Genomic DNA, 18,285 nt, shown 5'->3' with positions numbered 1-18,285 from the left:
CTGGCTCAGTCGGGCGCTTGGGATGTCGTTATCCGCCGTCTTGTTGTTTCTGGACGAGCACCCATTTCAATATCTGCTCGGCCTGTGCGGGGAGTATTGCAAGCCAGGTATGACAGGAGGAGAAGGGAATGAAGCGTGGTTCCCGGCGAAATGCGGCAGATCCAGCATGTCTGCAACGCAGTTGAGCCCACGTCAAGTCTGGGCGGAGCCCGGGCGGATAATTGCGATGATCCGTCTCCGGTAGCCTTGATTCACTCATTTGGTCCTTGACGAGTCTCCTATGTAATATCTCGGTACTATTTGGGCACTTCAGAAAATGCAGGGGAATATTGAATGAACCGGAGCAAAGTCATCCGCGTAAGCTTGACTATCAAAATTCAGCACTGAAATGCCACGCCCTCCCGCTTCGCCACATTCGACCCCCCGCCAGCGAAACCTGTGCCTTCACAACTGATCTCGACCAAGCTGCCCACTTTTCGACTGTTTTCCTTTCCCTCCCTATGTTTGTGCTTCTTCTCCTTGCCCCCCTTCTCCTCATTCTCTCCAGTCTTGGACGACGTCCCGCTCAGATCCGCTTCGCAGACATAGCAGAGAATGCTTGCTTTGGTCCCTTCGGCCCCTTTCGACGATACACCGTTGTTGGAACCGGAACCCAACAGAAACAAGTCAGCACAGGCGCCGCAGATGACATGGCCACAACCATCTGCTGTTCCCAACATTGGTCGTGATGTGTTGTTTAGGGCTTTCTTGCAGCTTGGACATATCCTCGTCGGCTCGTCCGCCTTCGCGCCCGAACCCTTCTCCGGGGCGATCTCTGCAAAATCGACCGTGATGAGTGATTTCAGCGAGTAATTGTGTTTGTCCCCCGGTGTGGATGCGGGGCATAGTGGATGAAGCTTTTGTTGTTTAGATTTGGAAGCCGTAGCCGTCGATGCGGAGAGGCTATCAGAGCCTGGGATCCAGAAACTCGCTTCGGAGGATTTTGTCTTCTTGGTCTTTTCATTGCTTTCAGTGCCGTTGGTCTGCGTCTCAGACCGATGAGTATGCGACTCTTCGGCTTCCCTCTTCCTTTTTCTTCCCATGAATTCAACGCCATCGTCTGCAAAACCCATTGCAGTCCTCTCAAACATTTCCAACTCTCTTTTCTTCCTCTCTTCCTCCCCCCTCGCTTTCTCCTCGCGCTCCTCCTTCTCTCTCGTTTCGGCTTCCCTCTCTAGCCGTTTGATCTCTTTCCTCTGAGCCATGAGGTCGTTCAATGCACATTCCCTGCAAAAGAGATGGACTTTTCGAGTTCCGTTGTTGTTCCCGTCGCCGCAAGCCACAGGAACGTTAGCATAGCCGAGACATAGGCGGCAATATCCAAAGGGGAGAAACGAGTCGCGCGTAAGTCGAGTTGTCTGGGTGCCCCAACTTGAGCGGAGGAGAGAGCGTTCATGAGAGGTGAAGAAGGCCAATGACGTGTTGCGCTTCGAGTGGGACATGGTGAGCCAAGAGCGTGGCAGAAGAGACGTGGCAAGGTCGAGAACAACAACGGATGGTAGTGGCCGAGAAGTAAACTTGTATTCCGCCCCTGGCAGGACCCTCTTTCACTGTTTGCTATTCTCTGATTATCGCGCCAGGATACCTCCGGCCGAAATGGTGGGTTTCTGTCTGGTTAGGACCAAGAACTGCCCAGTCCTTGATCACAACTAAAAATCGGGGGTACGCTGGCTTTTCTAGCGATATTTTGTCGAAAAATAAGAGGACCTTCTCAATTCCAAGGTTCGAGACTCGTCGGTCAGCGTCAGAAAGAATCCGTATGCGATGAGGGTTCAGCTGTCATGGGCAGAGCCAGTCGCAAGCTTGCAACGATGGCACAACAGTTGGGTAAATGCTGTGTAGCGTTGACAACCCCAAACTTCGAGGAGGAGCTGGAAGCCGCTTGCACCTAGGGCGAGCTTGCTTCCAGTTCAAACACAAATGCAGCGTATTACTTGTATGGAGAGTGTCATTCAGTGCCGATTAGAGAGACTAACGAATGGACATTTGATGGTGATGGAATCCGCGAAGTTTGAATGTCGGAACAATCCCGGAGAAACTAAGGGCCGATCGGCACGCAGAATTGAAAGATATTCCGGGCATCAACCAGGCTGGGCGGTTCAAGTTCCTCAGCCTTTGCCCGCAGGCAGAGTGACCCAGATTCGAGCATGTTGAATCGTGGATATCCGATTTACGTGCCCATATACAGCCTCATCCTGCCAGCATGCATATGCAGCTCCATTCAAGCCATGCTCCACCTGCTCTTCCTCCATAGCTCGTTATTTTTCAAACCAGCTCCTCTCTGCCGCGGCGCCTGAGACACGAACATTCCATGAACAGCTGGACTGTAAAGTATGCCGGAATCCAGAACGTAACTCCCACCACCACCAGCAATATCTGAGCCCACAAAGGCCAATCTAGGTAATTAGCAGCTGATCGACGGAGTAGTTCGTGATGAGGGCTGTAGGGGACTTCGGACACAGGGGCCATGACACTTGGTTGTCTTTGAGGTAGGTTCTGATTCGTGATATCGCAGCGGGAAATTGCCGTGCTGTGTTGCGCCCACGACAACTGATAGGAGATGGTCAGAATAGGATCCAAAACCGCAGTGGGCGGAACAGCAAGACTTTACCTGGCGTGTACGACCAGCTCCGATCACGGACGATCTCTGGCGGACTGAACGGACAGCGTTTCGGTCAATTCTGCTTTGTGTGGCGGAGTTGCAAGTGGTTCTCCGGGCATAATCTTGTCATATCCCGCCAGACATGACGATGACAAGTTCAGATTTGATGCAAACTGACGGTGGGAAAATAGCCATCTTGTCATTTGTGCTCGGGCAGCAAGATTCCTCTGTGTCAAGCTGTGATTCTTTGTTCAAGACGTTTGATTGTGGCGTCTGCAAACAATCCCGGACAAAGGAACCTCCCATACAATGAGGCCGAGCACAGTCATCACAGCCATTTACGGCCTGCAGCAGTGACTCTCTGCTTTAAAACTGGACTCTTGATGGGGTTTCCAATCGTGTAAAACGGGTTCATCAATGTCTTCACCCAGAGTTCGAAGACCTCGTTCATGAACTGCCGAATAGCCTCTTCCGTCTGTGGACTGGTGGGATTCTGCGGGATCGAAGTCGACGAAATGGTCGATGCTCGAGCACCCGCAGAAGAATTGGTCATGGCTGATGGCTGGTGGAGCAGCATGAACCGTACATTCGTCCCCGTCATGAAGCAGCTGATGTGGGAATTCGTGGGTGCATAGTTGTCGATGACTTTGAGCCACATATTCGGCGTAAGCCACTGCACCTCTTCCACGACGTCCAGAGAGGCATGGACAATGAATTGATTCATGTACCGAGAGGTCTCGCCGTTGCGGAATCGAGCAACCCCGTCGCCACCAGCTTTTGATGTGCCGAAGGTCAATTCGAAGAGCGGCGAGTCGGTGGGTGATATTATGACGAAGTAGTACGACATATTCCTTTCGTGCCGCGTGATTGCGCTGGTCTCTGTAGTTGTAAGATGCGAGGTCAGTCTCCTCCTGCGGATTGATGTCCTCAAGCCGTGGCCGACGGGTAGAAGAAAGACAGGAATGCTACAAGTGGTGACCTTGACAAGGCTCGGCACAACTTCGGGGAAGCAGGTCGCCGCATCAAGGACTGAAACTGCCCTCAGCATTGCAAAATCCACATTCTCGACGCATCCCACAACTAGGTTGTGGGCGGGGTCCTTCTTCGATTACGATCTCAAGATGCCATCCCTCGCTTTCGGCCTCAACTCCGCCAAGTCGTCCTCAGGCGTCTCGAAGCCTGCGCCGAAACGCAAAGCGTTCTTCGACGAAGACGAAGATGCAGGCGAGAACTCCGCGGCTGCGCCTGCGCCTGCATATGGAGCAAAGAAGACCTCGAAGCCCCTACGACCCCTAAAAGACCTTGATGATGACGATGATGACGGAGAGCCGCCGAGCAAGTCGCCAAAGCTCTCCCAGTACGGTCTGCAGCTTCCCAAGGCCAAATCCTCCGGATCGGCGACAGGGACGGACCAATATGTCAACCTGTCGGCACTGCGCAGTGCCAAATTGCATGACGAAGAAGCCTCGAAGATAGACTCATCTGTCTACGACTACGATGCGGCCTACGATACCTTCCATGCAGAGAAAGAGAAGAAGTCAAATGAAGCGGGGGAACCTTCGGGACCCAAATACATGGGTTCGCTACTGCAGAGCGCCGAGGTGCGGAAACGAGATCAGCTCCGGGCGCGCGAGAAGCTACTGCAACGTGAAAGAGAAGCGGAGGGAGATGAATTCGCCGACAAGGAGAAATTCGTGACCGGAGCATATAGGAAGCAACAGGAGGAGATCAAGCGCATGGAGGAAGAGGAGAAAAAGAGAGAGGAAGCCGAGGAAGAGCGGCGCAGGCAAGGCGGAGGCATGACCGCTTTCCACAAGCGGATGCTAGAGAAGGATGAAGAGAGGATGCGGTTGATCAAAGAGGCGGAAGAGGAAGCAGCAAAGAGAAAGGAAGGTGGTGTGGAGGAGGAGACGCCGATCGAGGAAGAGACATCCGAAGCAAAGATGGCCGAGGAACTGAATAAGCAAGGAGCACACATTGTCGTCAACGATGAAGGTGAGGTGGTCGACAAACGACAGCTCTTGTCTGCTGGCCTGAACGTTGCGCCCAAGAAGCCCGGGAAAGAGCAACAGGCACCTACAAGAGCAGAATCTGCCCGAAAGGATGAATACTGGAGATCCTCCAAGGCAGTAGATGCGCGCCACGCTCAGCGCGAGAGACAGTCACGGATGATGGAGAGACAGATTGAGGAAATAGCGGAGAAACAGAAACAGGTCGAAGCGGAAGAGGAGAAACAACAGCAGGACAAGATCAAGAGCAAGGTCAGCGAAGCCGATAAGATGAGTGCCAGGGAGAGATTTCTGCAACGGAAACGGGAAAGAGAAGAGGAAGCAAGGAAGAAGAAAGAGGCTGGCGGTTGAAACCGTCCGAGGCGTCATTCTACGCCCTTTTGCGGGCTCCCTACTATTATCATATCAGCATCTCTTACTGGATGAACATGCCGCCATCGACCGCGATGATTTTGTTGTGGACATAACCAGTCTTGACCATCCACAGCACTGTCTCTGCGATTTCGTCAGGCTTCCCAAGTCTCCCGATGGGGATTTCTGAGCAATTCCGCCGTCAGCAAACTCGAACTTTTGTGAAGAACACATAGCGACTTACTCGCAGACAACTCTGCCGACCCTCCAGGCAGCATCTTGGTCTCTTCGATCAGCGCTGGAGCGACGCCGTTGATGGTCACGCCAGTCTTTGCATAAGCGCCTGCCAGCCAATGCACCAGACCGTGCAGAGCCGATTTGGACGAACTATTCGGGGAAGTCAGTCTGAGATGGACGAAACGTGCCGCGCTGAAAAGAGCACTCACGCATAATGCGGTCCGACTACCCCACCGGTAAAGCCAGCGACACTGGAACAGAAGATGATTCTGCCCCAGCCGGCCTCGACCATTTTAGGGATACACAACTGGGTGAGCAAGAAAGCCGTTCCGCAATTCGCTCTCCAGGTCTTCTCAAAGTCGTCCACGGACACCTCGCTGATGTCCTTGACCCGGGATACACCAGCGGTCATCCCGGCGTTGTTGAAGAGGATGGTCGGATGGCCCAACTCTCGCACGACGTTGGCGTGCAAAGAGCGTGTCTCGTCGTAGGAGGACAGGTCGGCTCGGAAAGCCGAGGCGCGCACGTTCATCGACTTGAGCTGCGCGACTAGGGATTCTGCCGTGTCGGCCGCGCTGTGGTAGTGCACGGCGATGGAGCAGTTGAGGCGCGCGAGGGCCAGGCACGTCGCTTTGCCTATGCCGCCTGTTGCTCCGGTCACCAGGGCGAGGTGTGAGGAGAGATCGGTTGTCAACGCCATTGTGGGGATGGAAAGATACCGAATCAATAATGGGGAAGTAGACGAGCCGTCCAGCGAGGTAGATAGACACTTCCTCACTCACTGAGCTCGGATCTATTTCTTCTCGTCGCTGTCCCTGGCGTCCAGTCCAGGAAATATCAGCACCTATCAATCCAAGGCCCTCTGATCCTGATTCCGTTTCTGGCTCTTTCCTCCCTTTCGACCCTGTCTATTCTTTTCCCCCACCTCAACACGTACTTCTCAGAGATTACAAGCGAAGCAATCCCCCACCTATGACCCGCGAGTGACTCTGTACCAGTAGCGAGTAACGCACAGGGCCCGAAATAAATGATGATGATGAGGATGATTGAATGATTGAATTAAGGGAATTGGGGATCTGCCGGCATTGTTACCTAGGTATATATATACTAGAGATGATCGTGATGATGATGGTGGTGGTGGATGGTTGATCCTTAACCCCGAAGAAACGAAGCCCAAACACCGAGAGGAGCGCGAAAAACCGAAAACCGAAAAACCCAGGGCTTTGATTCGAACCCAGACAGTACACTTTGCAAGCTTACACACAGCGTACCGAGTACAGTTACGTCGCGCATATACCTACCTGGGCAGTAGGAGGTACGTAATATACTCTTGTTTGTCCGTGTGTATACACATACCTACGTACCTAGGTACGTGCGTACGCTGATCCTGCGTCTCTCAGCTAGCCTGAGAGCCATGAGACCCGGGACTTCGGTCCTGAGCTCCGGATAGGTTGGAAGAAGAGGTTTGTGCTGGGCGAGAAGGAAGGGGAGGGCGGCAAGTGAGCATAGGTACCTAGGTAGGTAGGTAGCATACGAGGAGCTATTGGCACACTGGAATAGATAGGTCTCTGTCTCTCTTGCCAAGTTTGCACAGGGGCGGGATATTCACGTCACATCCTTCATACAGAGTTACAGTACATGGTTGGATCAGGGCGGCGACAGTCTTGCAATCCAAGTTGTTATACGGAAAACCACCTGCACGGAGCGGCGGCTTGAAGGGCGGTCATTGACAACAACACCCTTTCGCGAACCTTTACATGTCTTACCTATACGGAATACTGCGTCACAACTCCGACATTTTGGGCAGAAAAATTCATCCCGGCCATCTATACCACTCGCGCTGGGAATCCACCGGGTGAAGCCAACAGGAGAGTACATCTCTGATCACTGCCGCTGGGACTGACACGCTGCTATGTCCATGTCGACTCACCGATCCTCCCCGTCATGTCCCTCGAGTCTGGTCACTGCCAACCTCCAACTAGACTACCTGGCTGAAGGTGCCGCCAACATCATCTACAGCGTCTCTGTGCTGTCGCCGCCGTCCCTCCAACACCACTCAAACTGCTGCGTCATGCGTCTCCGCAAAGATCTACCCTTCACGAAACCCGCGGTGCAAGTCGTGTCGGACTTTGAGAACCGCATCGCACCGCTTTTCAACGGCAAGCACAAATCATTGCTGATGGAGCAGGCGCTGTATAAGCTCACCCCAGAAATGGTGAGCGAGGCGAACGAGGAACTGAGAGAGCTTGACACTGTGGATTTATCTGCCCTCTCGGCGGAAGGTGTCAAGGGCAAAAAGATCCGCCACCACCATAGACGCCACGTCTATCTGCCCTCGTACGAGAACGAGCAGTATGGCATTCTCATGCAGAACTTGCAGGGTCCCGGGATCGACTGGTTGGTCGAGTTCAAGCCCAAATGGCTGGTGCAGAGTCCCAGTGCACCGGCGGACGCGAGAAATTGCAGGACGTGCGCGTTAAATGCGATGCGGAGGAAAGCCGGAGGTCACCAAGGGAGGGGTGACTCGGGATTCTGTCCGTTGGACTTGCTAGCAGATCAAGACGCTGTATTGGAGCGGACGCTGGGGAATATCTGGCCACTCGAGAATGGGATCGACAAATTTGTGGCGGCGTTTAGAGAAAATGTACAGCCTGCTTTGAGACATCTCCAGACCCTTCAGGAAGACCATGGGTATGTGGGCTTGGACGATTTTCTCAATCCAAATGGCAAGGACTTTGGCGTGGCCATGGCGTTGAGGGATTGCAGCGTCTTTCTGGCTCTAAAGCGGAGAGCCGACTCAGTCGATGGAGGAGTCGATATTGTAGACGTCAAGCTCGCCGACTTGGACTTGAAGACGACCGGGGGAGGAAAGGTCCAGAAATGGGCAGCCATGGAGCAGGAGCTACTTGATGGCGGTTGGTATCGGAACCTCGACGGGTCGAATTGTTGGATAAGCCGTCGGCACCTCTCATAAACCATCCTATCACATACTCCGTCACCAATTGTGTTTGATGGCAAAGAGTTGATCGGCCAGTTTCTGGATGTGGTGGTGCTTGATGGCTCTTATCTCGTTCTTGATCTGCTCCAGCAACTCCTCGGACACGCCGCCTCTGCGCCGAGCGTAGATGTCGATGCCCGCGGGTGTAAACAGCGTCTTTTCGAAATACGTGACCACCCAGCCGCCCTCTTCTTCCCCGTATCCCAGGATCTCCCAGTGGCTCGAGGCGACTTTCAACAGGCCCTTGCCGCGCCAGTTGTATGCGGCTTTGGTGTGGGCGTCCGGGGTGTCGATGCCTTCGACCCGCTTGTGCTTGTCATTTTTCAAGGGTTGGTATTCGACCAGGTCATCGAGGTGCTCGGCGTTCTCGGGCAGGGAAGTGTACGTGATCGTTACGTTGCGGTTGTTCTTCCACATGGGAAGGGTCGAGTGAGTGACGTTCCATGTCCCCTGCAGGAAGGAAACGTGAGGGGATTCGAAGGAGCTTGGGTCAGCAGCAGGGGTCGTCGATGGGGGACGGAAATTGAGACCTGTTCTTTGGGCGATGGTCATGATGGTTGCTGGTGTTTATTTAGGTGGTAGATATACCTTTATAATGCGTTGGAGAACGTGGGTGGGAGTTGGAGAAGGAATGGTAGTTGAGAAGGTACCTACTAGGTATCTAGCGATGATCCACGGAGGACGGACCAGCTACTTAACTGCGCCCCCAGTCCCGCCCCCCAAAGTTCCTTTGCGTGGATGATTATCTCCTCCCTCCCTTACATAGCCCTGTTCTAGACGCTGTACGAGGCATAGTGGGCTGACTCTCGTCACACCACAACCACCTGGTTATCTTCCAGGTTGTTGATCCTCCACACTACGATATCGACATCTTGTGATTTTGACCTACCTAGGTAGATTAATTGACGCTGCCATGTCCTTTTATTCTCCGGCCGTACAGCCCATGGAGAGTGATTGGCATTGCTGGCTTGGACGGACTTTGTCGCCGCTTCTCTTTGTCTGGATAGCCCAAACACTAGCAATGCAGGCATGAGACTTCCTAGTTGCTGGTGGTTTCAGATGGCTTGAACTGGTTGTGCCAAACACTTTCTCCGACAAACGATGTCTTGCGTCTGGCGGGTATCAATAACCGACCGTAGACACCCAGTGCCGCAATTATGCTCGGCCGTAGATAATTCACCTGCCAAGCCCGTGCGCTGTATATCGCTTCGACCCGACTTCAAAGACAAGTGGCACAGTTCTTGCAAGAACAGGGTACGACGACAGCAAGGTGGAAGTGTGAGACTGTTAGCTATAAGATCATCCTCAATCAGATGGATATCCTGTTTGCTCTTAAGGACCGTAGAATCCTTATACTTAGTACTGGATACCAGGCTCCAGCTGTCTCTAATATACTAGGCGGTCACCTCGTGGTTATTGAGCAGTCTGTATCAGACTGCACCATGTATTTCTGCGATCGGCTATCCTACCTAAATAGGTATTCAGCCGAAGTATTGCCTAAAATTATTTGTTGACAATCCGCGTTCGTCTCACTTGTTCCGTCTTTCACACTCCATCACACCATGGATCCCTCTACTCCCATCCATCGCCGCGGCGACGACGAAGACCCGCTTGATGACCTCGCTGCTTTCCATGCCCAAATTGCACTGGCCGACCAAGCCATCTTCGCCGAGCGAGCCCGCCAGCTTGCAGAAGAGGCTGAAGATGACCTTGCGTCCGAAGTGGAGTTTGAGTACTTGGAAGAAGACGACTTTCCGCCGCTTGGTGAACCTGTTCCAAGTGATGAGCAAGTCGAACTCTACTGGAGGCTCAAGAGAATGCTGAACATCTTTCCCACCGCCCCCAACGACGCTCGTGTTGTGAAGTCCACTGTCAAAGAAATCATCATCCGACAGGTGACTCTCCCACGTCCTCGCTGGGCCGAATTCCCACTGGAAGAACGCCACGTGGACCGTCTCAGAATCTGTCTCGACAACTGCCACGCACTTCGCGGAACCACCCCCACTGGCGCAGACGATTTGCGGTATGTCTATTTGAGGGACAAGTGAGATTGTCAACCTTTTTTGACCATTTGCTAACAACCGAGATTGCAGAGGCGGCTATTTCTCCAACACCGGGCACTTTTACCACCAAAAGCCTGCGTATGCTCACGATCTCTTTGCTCACGGGTTCAAAGTTGGAGCTCAGCAGCATACTTGTGGGTTCTCCCAGCATTTCGGTGCGAAAATGCGACAACTGTGCTCTTCCCCTGAAGAAGCGGCATTTGTGAGCCAGCTCGGCAACAGCGAGTCTGCATACTGCTTTGCGAGAGATCCCTACATCAAGGATTATCACCAACCGGATGGTTTCTTCAGCCATGACGTCTCAGTCAACTACGGTGTTTGTCTCGAGCTTGTCAACTCCCACAAGCGCGCTCGACTTGCAGACTTGGCCGACTTCTACCTCCACAAGAGTGTGCGTGAAACTCAAGTGCTCATTGCTGTCGACTTCGACGAGGATCAATCCAAGAGAGTCGTCTTGTCGACTTGGAGACGCGACGGCGACGGACTCAAGATGCATGTTCAAGTTAGTCTTCTCTCACTCCTGGCTTACCTGTACAATCCCACTGACCTTTCGGGTAATTTTAGGACATTCGTGATGAAGACGGCACCCTTGTTCCAGGCAATCCCCTGCGAATCCCCATGCTCGACATCGCGCCACCAGCCATCGTCCCTCTCTCCATGCGCAACAAGGCCATAGTCTTCTCGGTCCAAGAACTCTGTCAAATCATGAAGGATGCAGAAGACGGTGTGGCCAAAGTGATTGAAGAATCAGAACGCGTCCCTGAAATCGTGCCCCCGCCTCCCTCCTCTCCAGGAGACCCTTCTATTATGAGGAACCTCATGATCCCGGACGAACGTGCACCATTCTGATCGAATTCTTCGGGGTCCAGAAACTCGAGGGCGCAGAACGATGCGAGAAAACTTTCACACTTTCCCAAAACCAGAATCCGAGGGCGCAGAACGATGCGAGAAAACTTTCACACTTTCCCAAAACCTGAATCCGAGGGCATGCGATGTGCACATTCTGCAGACAGTCTCCATTGTCCCTACTACCCATCATGTTTTTTTTTTTCAATGAATCAGAGATACCCAAACACGCGCTTGAGACGGAAGGAGGGGGACCGGGAGTTTATTGGAGGCTCTGATAGGATACCGGTTCCAGCTCACTGAGCTCAGGTTATGTTATGCTTGATGAAAATCACCGCAGGGGGAGCTTTCACGGGTGGAGAAAAACTGGCAAAAAACACCAAAAAAAAAAAGTACGGTTGATGGAACAGAAGCTCTACGGAGCAGAGCAGCTTGGGGAGATCATACTGGCGAAAACACCAAAAAAATGTAGTGAATAAATGCTATTGTGCCTGCTTAAGGCACCCCTTCAACTTGATCAGTCCTCATTCCTTGATCTTGTTCTAGATGTATATCGTATTCCGCCCAGGTTCGCCAGCGCTGTTGCCGGTGGTGATCTAGAGGAGGCGCAGCTTGGTGACAATTATCGTCGCCGGAGGAGGGTGCCTTCTGCTATTTATTCCCTGTGTAGACAGCGACAATCGGTGGTGGTTTGGCATACCCCGTGAGACTGGCTGAAACTCATCTCCCTCAATGTTCACCTGCTTTAGAGAACCCGAGCACTTGCATCAGCGTCCCAGCGGGCTTCGGGGTGTGAGAGATTACTTGACCTCTCCATACCGGCAGCTCGTTTCCTGGGGCATCCTTCTTGTCCCTGGTCGAGCATCTTCGAGCTAGGCTGCTCCTCCGATCTGCAAGTCTTTATCAACAAGATACACGACACTGTGACTGCGGGCCGGCGATATCAGCCGGAGCTGCCTCATCTTGTCTGCGCCGCCTCCGCTGGCTCGGCTACCGTTGTCGTCGTCGCTTTCTTCAGCACGAACCCGTGGTAGTCCAGAGAGCTGCCGGAACCGCCCAGCACATCCACCGTGATATCCCAGTTGACGCCTTTGCAGTTGAGAAGCGGTTTTATAAAGTGCGGTTGCCGGTATGTGACATAGATGAAGGTCCCGTCGGGTTTGAGGACGCGAAAGACCTAAAGCGGCCAAATATTAGCGAAGAATTAGTCAGTTTCCCATCAATAAATGTAAATCTGTTGAAGATGTGTTGGTGGTGGATTTCGCGAACTTACCTCCCGAATGTAGCGACCGGTGTTGTCAAGCACCTCGTCCGGCGGGTCCCAGGGACTCCCGTAAATCATGGCATCCAAAGTCCCCTTGTCAAAGGCTACATCTACCGACTCGGACGGCAGTACCTCATCCATCTGCCGGACGTCGGCGTGCTTCCAGGTAATGCCCCCGACGTCTTGATGTCGTTTCGACATGATGTCTACGACAACCGGAGAGAAATCGACGCACAGCTGGTCCTTGTATCCTCTTCTTGAGAGGTCCTCGGGGATCGTCTAGCATAGGCACCAGGGTTCAGCCGCTTTTGTAAATCTCGACTCCAAGGGTTCCTACTCGTGTGGAAGATAGGGAGAAGGAACTTACGCTATCTCCCGATCCCAGATGAAGGATCTTAGGTGCCGTCTCTGGCCCTCGGACTTGGAATAGATGCCGGTCTAGAAAGGGAGCAAGGTCGTCAAAGGACCTGAACCACTCGTGGACCTGCTCGTCCGGGCCGACTTTGGCGTAGCGCTCATCCCAATACTCGGCCTGAGCCAGGCGCTTCGACTCGGCTTCCGACATTGAGGCTGAGGTGGGACTTGGAGGGACGCTCTACTTGAGATAATTCCGACGGTTGTGTCGTTGAGGGGTGTGTCGTGGATTAAACGAAGATGATTCTGCGATTTTGTTAGCATGACACTTCGCCGTAGCCGCCGTAGCCGAGAAAGGCTTAGTGTGGGCTCTTCACGTTCGACCAATCAGCTGCCGGGGACGGGGTGGGGCGTATTCGGAGCCTTGTTGTGTATGTATATATAAAATAAACCCACAATTCCCATCGCCTGCCCTGGTAGGAACATTAGCCTAGTGGTGCGACCCAGGCCTTTGCATCAAAAGTGGTTCTCCGGGACTCTCTACACCTAGTGTGTAGTTCAATTAGTGGTTCTTTGGGACTCTGGCTTAGGTGGTTAATGGGTTCCTTCAGAGATGGTGCACGCAGGAAACTGCGAACCTACCTCTGTAAATACCATTCTTTTTTGCGCAACCATCAAGATGTATTTTTGTTGTGATATTATTTCGTGCGCGGCTCGCCAAGTGATGGTCATATCAGTGCTTGTCACGGTATCAGCACGTGCGCTATATTCACTGTGTGAGCCTCTCGATCCCTGGTCCTTAAACGGCATGTTACCAAGCCCCTGTCTACCGAGTCACAGCGTCTACAAAAGTGCCTGCGCTTAGATGCGCCAACGTCCATAGCCAGAGAATTGAGATTTGAGACAAGTAACATGCTTGACCTCCTAAATGTCTGTCCAAGCCCAGTGCAAGAGAACATGGAGAAGGTTTCCAGTGTCCATCAATCATCCAGTGCGGCGAGGTCTCCCGACTCCCGTGCTCTTCGAAATTCCAGGATCAGGCCATAGGTTCGAAACATTGGAATCTTCCACCAACTTATTATGACGCAGCGGGCTTCCTCAGACAAGAAATCGAGGCCCTGGCTCGTTTATTAGTTCCTTTGATCTCGTCTTCGCCATGTGGGGTGATGTCCTGGTCCTGAAACAGTGGGCCAACGAACCCTTGTGTCTAGCCACCAGCTGCGGTTGTCTCCCAATGGTCGAAAGACTGTTTGAAGATGCGACTTGCAATTCGGCAACGAGGGAAAACTCCTCCGAGACGTACAGCTTTCTCAGGATCTCACGGACATGGTCAATGCTAGAGCCGTTCTGGGACATGACGTTGTGGATTCTACAGAGCGGATGCAGAAATTCCGGAACCTCGAGACTGAATGGATTGGCTTCGCGGGTGCCAAGCAGCGCCTGGGAATGGAAATCGACGCTTTACAAACTCCAGGTACGCCCTGCAACATCTAATTAACGCCGTGGCAGGTCACTGAACTGGACAGCTTCCTCCACATATAGCAGTGCCTTAGAGGAGGCCCTCGCCGACGAGATGGGCATAGGCAAACACCCCAGATGATCGCTCACATTTACTGTGTAGGTTGACCTTCATCCCTCCGGCCCTCGTCTTCCTCCTTCGCTCCTGGACACCGCCTGCCACGTCGTCATTAATATACTGATGTTGGTATTAGCCTCCTGGGACGTCACTCCTCAAGAATATCACCAGTCAGCAGTGTAGCCCGGCCACGTCGAAGTTTTCCGTTACTTACCCAAACAAACAAGGCATCGGGGTGCACCTTCAGCATCACAACTCTGATGGAAACAACGTCCTCCGCAGAGCAGCCTGCTGCTGCAGTCTTGAGGCAGTGTTCCTCCTAATACCGCACTTACCAAAAGGCGTCGCGGGTGTCAATAAGAATGGCAATGCACCGCTACACAAGGGTAGCCGTTAGCGTCCAGGCGATATCCCCACAGATAGATTGTGCAGAGATCTTGTTGAAGGAGGGCCACGCGAATGCAGAAGTTGCTGGTCGCGATGAGCCCGGTGTGGTCTGAGAGGGGGTTGGGCCGGTGGGGGAGGCTGTATGATCTTTGAGGATGAATTCTTCTGAGCTTTGTGGAAGATGTTGTTCGGAAGAAAGAGAGAGTTATATAGGCCAGAGGTAAAGAGCATTGGAGAGAAAGATAGGTTCTGGATAGTAGTAGATACCCGTTGTTCCCTTGTAAACTGATCCAGACTGGAAGGAATATTACGCCGCCACACATGCGAGCAGGATCGATGCTTTTTAGGAGAGGAAGTCTCACAAGTGCACCTCATCAAGGGATACTGGGAACAGCGACGTTGGCTAGGCGTCTGCGTTGTCGACGCTCCCTGAAGCCCTAAAGGGAATCGCCGTTGGCATGGCCCAGATGGGTATATTAACATGATGACCTCTTCGCTGCCGTCGAGCATGCTCGGCTAGAATTGATATGGCCTATGTTCTATGTTAGAACAGGTGCCATCCCATCTTCGAATCCGGCTCCTTCTTCGAGGTAAAGGACCATTGCCATGACGGACTGTCATGCATGAGACGAGCGTTGGAGAGTCCTCTTCTTTCTCGTCTTTTCTTGGCTTTCGCCCTCCTTGCCTACCGTATATTAGCATATTGTCGACAAACATCCTCCGGGCAGCAAGTTTGAAGCCCACGTTCGACAACAGGCTCAGTCGCATCTTGTAGCGCGGGTACCAGGTGCCGACGTAATTCCCAGTTATACTCGTACGGCGGAGTACTCGGCCCCAATATACACGGTGGACTGGAAGTTTCCGTGCACAATTTGACCTGTGGTTGGCCAGCCCTAAACTGCCAAGACTCTAGTCCCACACTGAATTTTCGCTTGTCGCTAGACTTGCCCAAATCGGGGCCCATGATCGCACCTCCTCATGACGTCGATTTGTTTACCCCCTTTACTTGACGCGGAGTAGATTCAACGTCTCATCACCACCACGGCCATCATCGTCTTCGTCGACGACTACAGGGTCAACAGACTATACGATAGCATACACTTGAAGGCTGTCCAACTTACAAGGCGGGATGAAGCGTCGTTATCTGTCAAAGGAGCGCTGTGTTGAACAAGCTACATACTTACCGCATCGCACGGCGAACAACGTCAACCAAAACCAGCACTAAAGAGAGATGGGAAGATGAAAGGAAATAGGATCATGCCATGTCAATTGTTCTTTTCATTGGAAACTTGTTCTAGCTCTGATGAAGAAAAGCTATCCTAGTATCTAGGCCGCGTAGGCCGACACTTTGTGGTTGTGGTTGTTGCTGCAGCTGCAGCGCAGTGGTTGACCTCCCTCCCGCCCGCCCGCGGTTCTTGCTTACGCCTGCTGTTTTTGCTGTTGCGCGCGAGCGTGAGCCATGGCGAGCTGGTGGTTGGTGTGGGCCATGGTGAGGAAGTTGCAGAGCTCGAACGCCGGGATGTGGATGCCGGTGTCGTGGCCGAGGTAGGTGCGCTGCGCGATGATTGGCTTCACATCGTCAGGGATCATACGGGCCGGGCAGAAGTCGGCGAGGTTGAGGTAGATGCCCTTGCAGTCCTTGTTCAACTTGCCGTCTGAGTGTTGGAACTCCTAAAATTTAGGAAGAGTAGGTATGTCAGTAAAAGATGGCGCGAGAATGGGAAAGAAAAGGTAAAAAGAGAGAGAGAGATTTCTTACTTCCTCAAGAACCAAGTGCGCTTTGATCTTGCCATGCTTAGTCTCCTTCTTCTTCCAAACCATGAACTTCCCCTTCTTCGCGTCAGGGAACTCGATGTCAAACCCAACGACGACCTGAACCTCGCCGTCTGACCCACGGAAGTACTGCTGCGCGAGCTCCTGCAACGGCAACTTCTTCTCACTGAAGCTGATCTCGAAGACCACACCAGGGTAGTACGCGCCAATGTGAGCAAAGGCCACGTCGGGAGAGTGCCAGCTACCGTCCTCGGCAAAGTCAACGGGAGAGTCGGTGCGCTGCTTGATCTGGGCGGCAAAGTCGGCGATGAGCTTCTCGGGATGGTACTTGCGGATGCGCAGGTCGTTCGCGACCTGGTCGCCGACGTTGTAGGCAAAGATGCTGTGGAAGACGGTACCCATTCTGATGGCGATTTTGCGAGTGTCGGAGTAGTAGTCGTGTCTGCGATGAAAAGTCGATCAGCCACAGGTCAGCAAGGAGTCAGTCTCGAAAAGTCATCGAGATGAGCGGGAGATGAATTTGAGTTTTCATCATACATACCTCAACCCGTAGCCCCAGTTGTCCTGGAACTCTTTCAAGAAGACTTTGTGCGCGTCGAGGCTGAAGGGAAACTCGAGGTAGGTGTTGGCAGCGAGGCTGGGTTTGTGTTGGTTGATGGGAATTTGGCTGATCGCGAGTCTGGTTTTTGTGTCGGGGTCAGTCTCGGCGTCGCGAGGTGGAGCGTTTGCGACAGAAGCGACAGCAGCGCTGTGAAGCGCAGCGACGACGACGGCAGCGGCAGCAGTGTTGGAGTTATCGGAGACGTCTCCCTTTTCTTCTTCTTTCTTGACAACATCCATCTCTTCCGCCGCCAACTCCTGCTTCTGGTCCTGTTGGTCTGTCGCGCGTTCACCAGCAGCAGGATCAAAGTCGCCAGAGATCATCGATGAGACTTGTTCGTTACCCATGTTGAGCACGAGGTTCAGTTTGAGGCTGTGGGATTCGTGTATCCAAGGGGACATGTGTTGATGATCAGAGTGCATGGAAAGCAAGAACGAAGAAAAGAGGTGAGAGGTGAAAGGGTAGGTAGGTGTGAACGGTCGTTTGTGAAATTCACGAAAGAGAACTGCCTCCCAATTGTGAATACTGGGGCAGCATATTGAATGAAAGTGGATCACTACGGTGGACTGCATGGCGGCGACGCGGTATACAACGCGGTGTCGGCAGTATACTACGGTCGAGCATTAGCTGGATGACATTCATACGGCGAAACATTTGCAACGGGGGTTGGTGGTGATTGTGCAGCATGCTTGTTTGCTACGCAGCTCGACAGGGGAACAGGAGGCAAACAGTCTGGGCATCGCCTGCTTTGTGCATTGCTTTGTGAACCCGAACAACCACGCCTCCGCGAAAATCAGAGGGTTGAAAGAAATGCCTCGCAGCTCTGACGAGCAAGGCATGATCAGACTCAGACCAGCCCAGAACCCTTGCACCATTGTCAAAAGCAACATAGTATGGAACACAGCAGCACTGACGCCAACCCGACTCAGTGAGCACATTTGTCATTATCAAGATCTATTGACTCTTCTCCGAGCAGCATCTATTCTGCAGCTAACTTGAGCGCAGCTTTCCCCAAACCCATCTGAAAGACTCTCGTTTTCCTACTGACGACCAAGGCGTCCTGCACGAGATTCAAGCCGGAGTGACGCAGGCTCTTAGCAACATGAACGGACTACAACAGACAGATGGCAAGTTCAGATTCCAACATTCAAAGACCGGAGAGAGGGGCTCCTGGGCTGTGCCACT

The 18,285-nt window shown here is 52.8% G+C and overlaps 9 protein-coding genes across 9 annotated transcripts; 3 read left to right on the top strand and 6 right to left on the bottom strand.

The window, feature by feature from the left end:
• Nucleotides 1-377: 377 nt before the first annotated feature.
• On the bottom strand, nucleotides 378-1,481 carry Z520_07810 (uncharacterized protein; the record flags this gene model as incomplete). Its single annotated transcript, XM_016778307.1, has 1 exon — nucleotides 378-1,481. One exon carries the CDS (start codon nucleotides 1,479-1,481, stop codon nucleotides 378-380), a length of 1,104 nt encoding a protein of 367 aa, XP_016630667.1.
• Nucleotides 1,482-2,969: 1,488 nt separating this feature from the next.
• Nucleotides 2,970-3,488, bottom strand: Z520_07809 (uncharacterized protein; the record flags this gene model as incomplete). Its single annotated transcript, XM_016778306.1, has 1 exon — nucleotides 2,970-3,488. The coding sequence occupies one exon, from the start codon at nucleotides 3,486-3,488 to the stop codon at nucleotides 2,970-2,972; it is 519 nt and encodes a 172-aa protein (XP_016630666.1).
• Nucleotides 3,489-3,762: 274 nt separating this feature from the next.
• Nucleotides 3,763-5,001, top strand: Z520_07808 (uncharacterized protein; the record flags this gene model as incomplete). The annotated part of the gene is made up of 1 exon (XM_016778305.1): nucleotides 3,763-5,001. The coding sequence occupies one exon, from the start codon at nucleotides 3,763-3,765 to the stop codon at nucleotides 4,999-5,001; it is 1,239 nt and encodes a 412-aa protein (XP_016630665.1).
• Nucleotides 5,002-5,065: 64 nt separating this feature from the next.
• On the bottom strand, nucleotides 5,066-5,938 carry Z520_07807 (uncharacterized protein; the record flags this gene model as incomplete). The annotated part of the gene is made up of 3 exons (XM_016778304.1): nucleotides 5,066-5,187; nucleotides 5,246-5,388; nucleotides 5,448-5,938. The coding sequence occupies 3 exons, from the start codon at nucleotides 5,936-5,938 to the stop codon at nucleotides 5,066-5,068; spliced, it is 756 nt and encodes a 251-aa protein (XP_016630664.1).
• Nucleotides 5,939-7,150: 1,212 nt separating this feature from the next.
• Z520_07806 (uncharacterized protein) lies at nucleotides 7,151-8,212 on the top strand (the record flags this gene model as incomplete). Its single annotated transcript, XM_016778303.1, has 1 exon — nucleotides 7,151-8,212. The coding sequence occupies one exon, from the start codon at nucleotides 7,151-7,153 to the stop codon at nucleotides 8,210-8,212; it is 1,062 nt and encodes a 353-aa protein (XP_016630663.1).
• Nucleotides 8,213-8,233: 21 nt separating this feature from the next.
• On the bottom strand, nucleotides 8,234-8,788 carry Z520_07805 (uncharacterized protein; the record flags this gene model as incomplete). The annotated part of the gene is made up of 1 exon (XM_016778302.1): nucleotides 8,234-8,788. One exon carries the CDS (start codon nucleotides 8,786-8,788, stop codon nucleotides 8,234-8,236), a length of 555 nt encoding a protein of 184 aa, XP_016630662.1.
• Nucleotides 8,789-9,798: 1,010 nt separating this feature from the next.
• Nucleotides 9,799-11,148, top strand: Z520_07804 (uncharacterized protein; the record flags this gene model as incomplete). Its single annotated transcript, XM_016778301.1, has 3 exons — nucleotides 9,799-10,259; nucleotides 10,330-10,801; nucleotides 10,864-11,148. 3 exons carry the CDS (start codon nucleotides 9,799-9,801, stop codon nucleotides 11,146-11,148), a joined length of 1,218 nt encoding a protein of 405 aa, XP_016630661.1.
• A 955-nt stretch (nucleotides 11,149-12,103) lies between these two features.
• Nucleotides 12,104-12,974, bottom strand: Z520_07803 (uncharacterized protein; the record flags this gene model as incomplete). Its single annotated transcript, XM_016778300.1, has 3 exons — nucleotides 12,104-12,322; nucleotides 12,419-12,688; nucleotides 12,777-12,974. The coding sequence occupies 3 exons, from the start codon at nucleotides 12,972-12,974 to the stop codon at nucleotides 12,104-12,106; spliced, it is 687 nt and encodes a 228-aa protein (XP_016630660.1).
• A 3,171-nt stretch (nucleotides 12,975-16,145) lies between these two features.
• Z520_07802 (uncharacterized protein) lies at nucleotides 16,146-17,447 on the bottom strand (the record flags this gene model as incomplete). Its single annotated transcript, XM_016778299.1, has 3 exons — nucleotides 16,146-16,397; nucleotides 16,485-16,941; nucleotides 17,041-17,447. The coding sequence occupies 3 exons, from the start codon at nucleotides 17,445-17,447 to the stop codon at nucleotides 16,146-16,148; spliced, it is 1,116 nt and encodes a 371-aa protein (XP_016630659.1).
• Between the last annotated feature and the right edge of the window lie 838 nt (nucleotides 17,448-18,285).

This window comes from Fonsecaea multimorphosa, assembly GCF_000836435.1.
Source record: "Fonsecaea multimorphosa CBS 102226 unplaced genomic scaffold supercont1.16, whole genome shotgun sequence".
NCBI classification, from domain to species: Eukaryota; Fungi; Ascomycota; class Eurotiomycetes; order Chaetothyriales; family Herpotrichiellaceae; genus Fonsecaea; species Fonsecaea multimorphosa.
The sequence above is the reverse complement of the archived record's forward strand: the minus strand, read 5'-3'. Positions and strand labels throughout refer to the sequence as shown.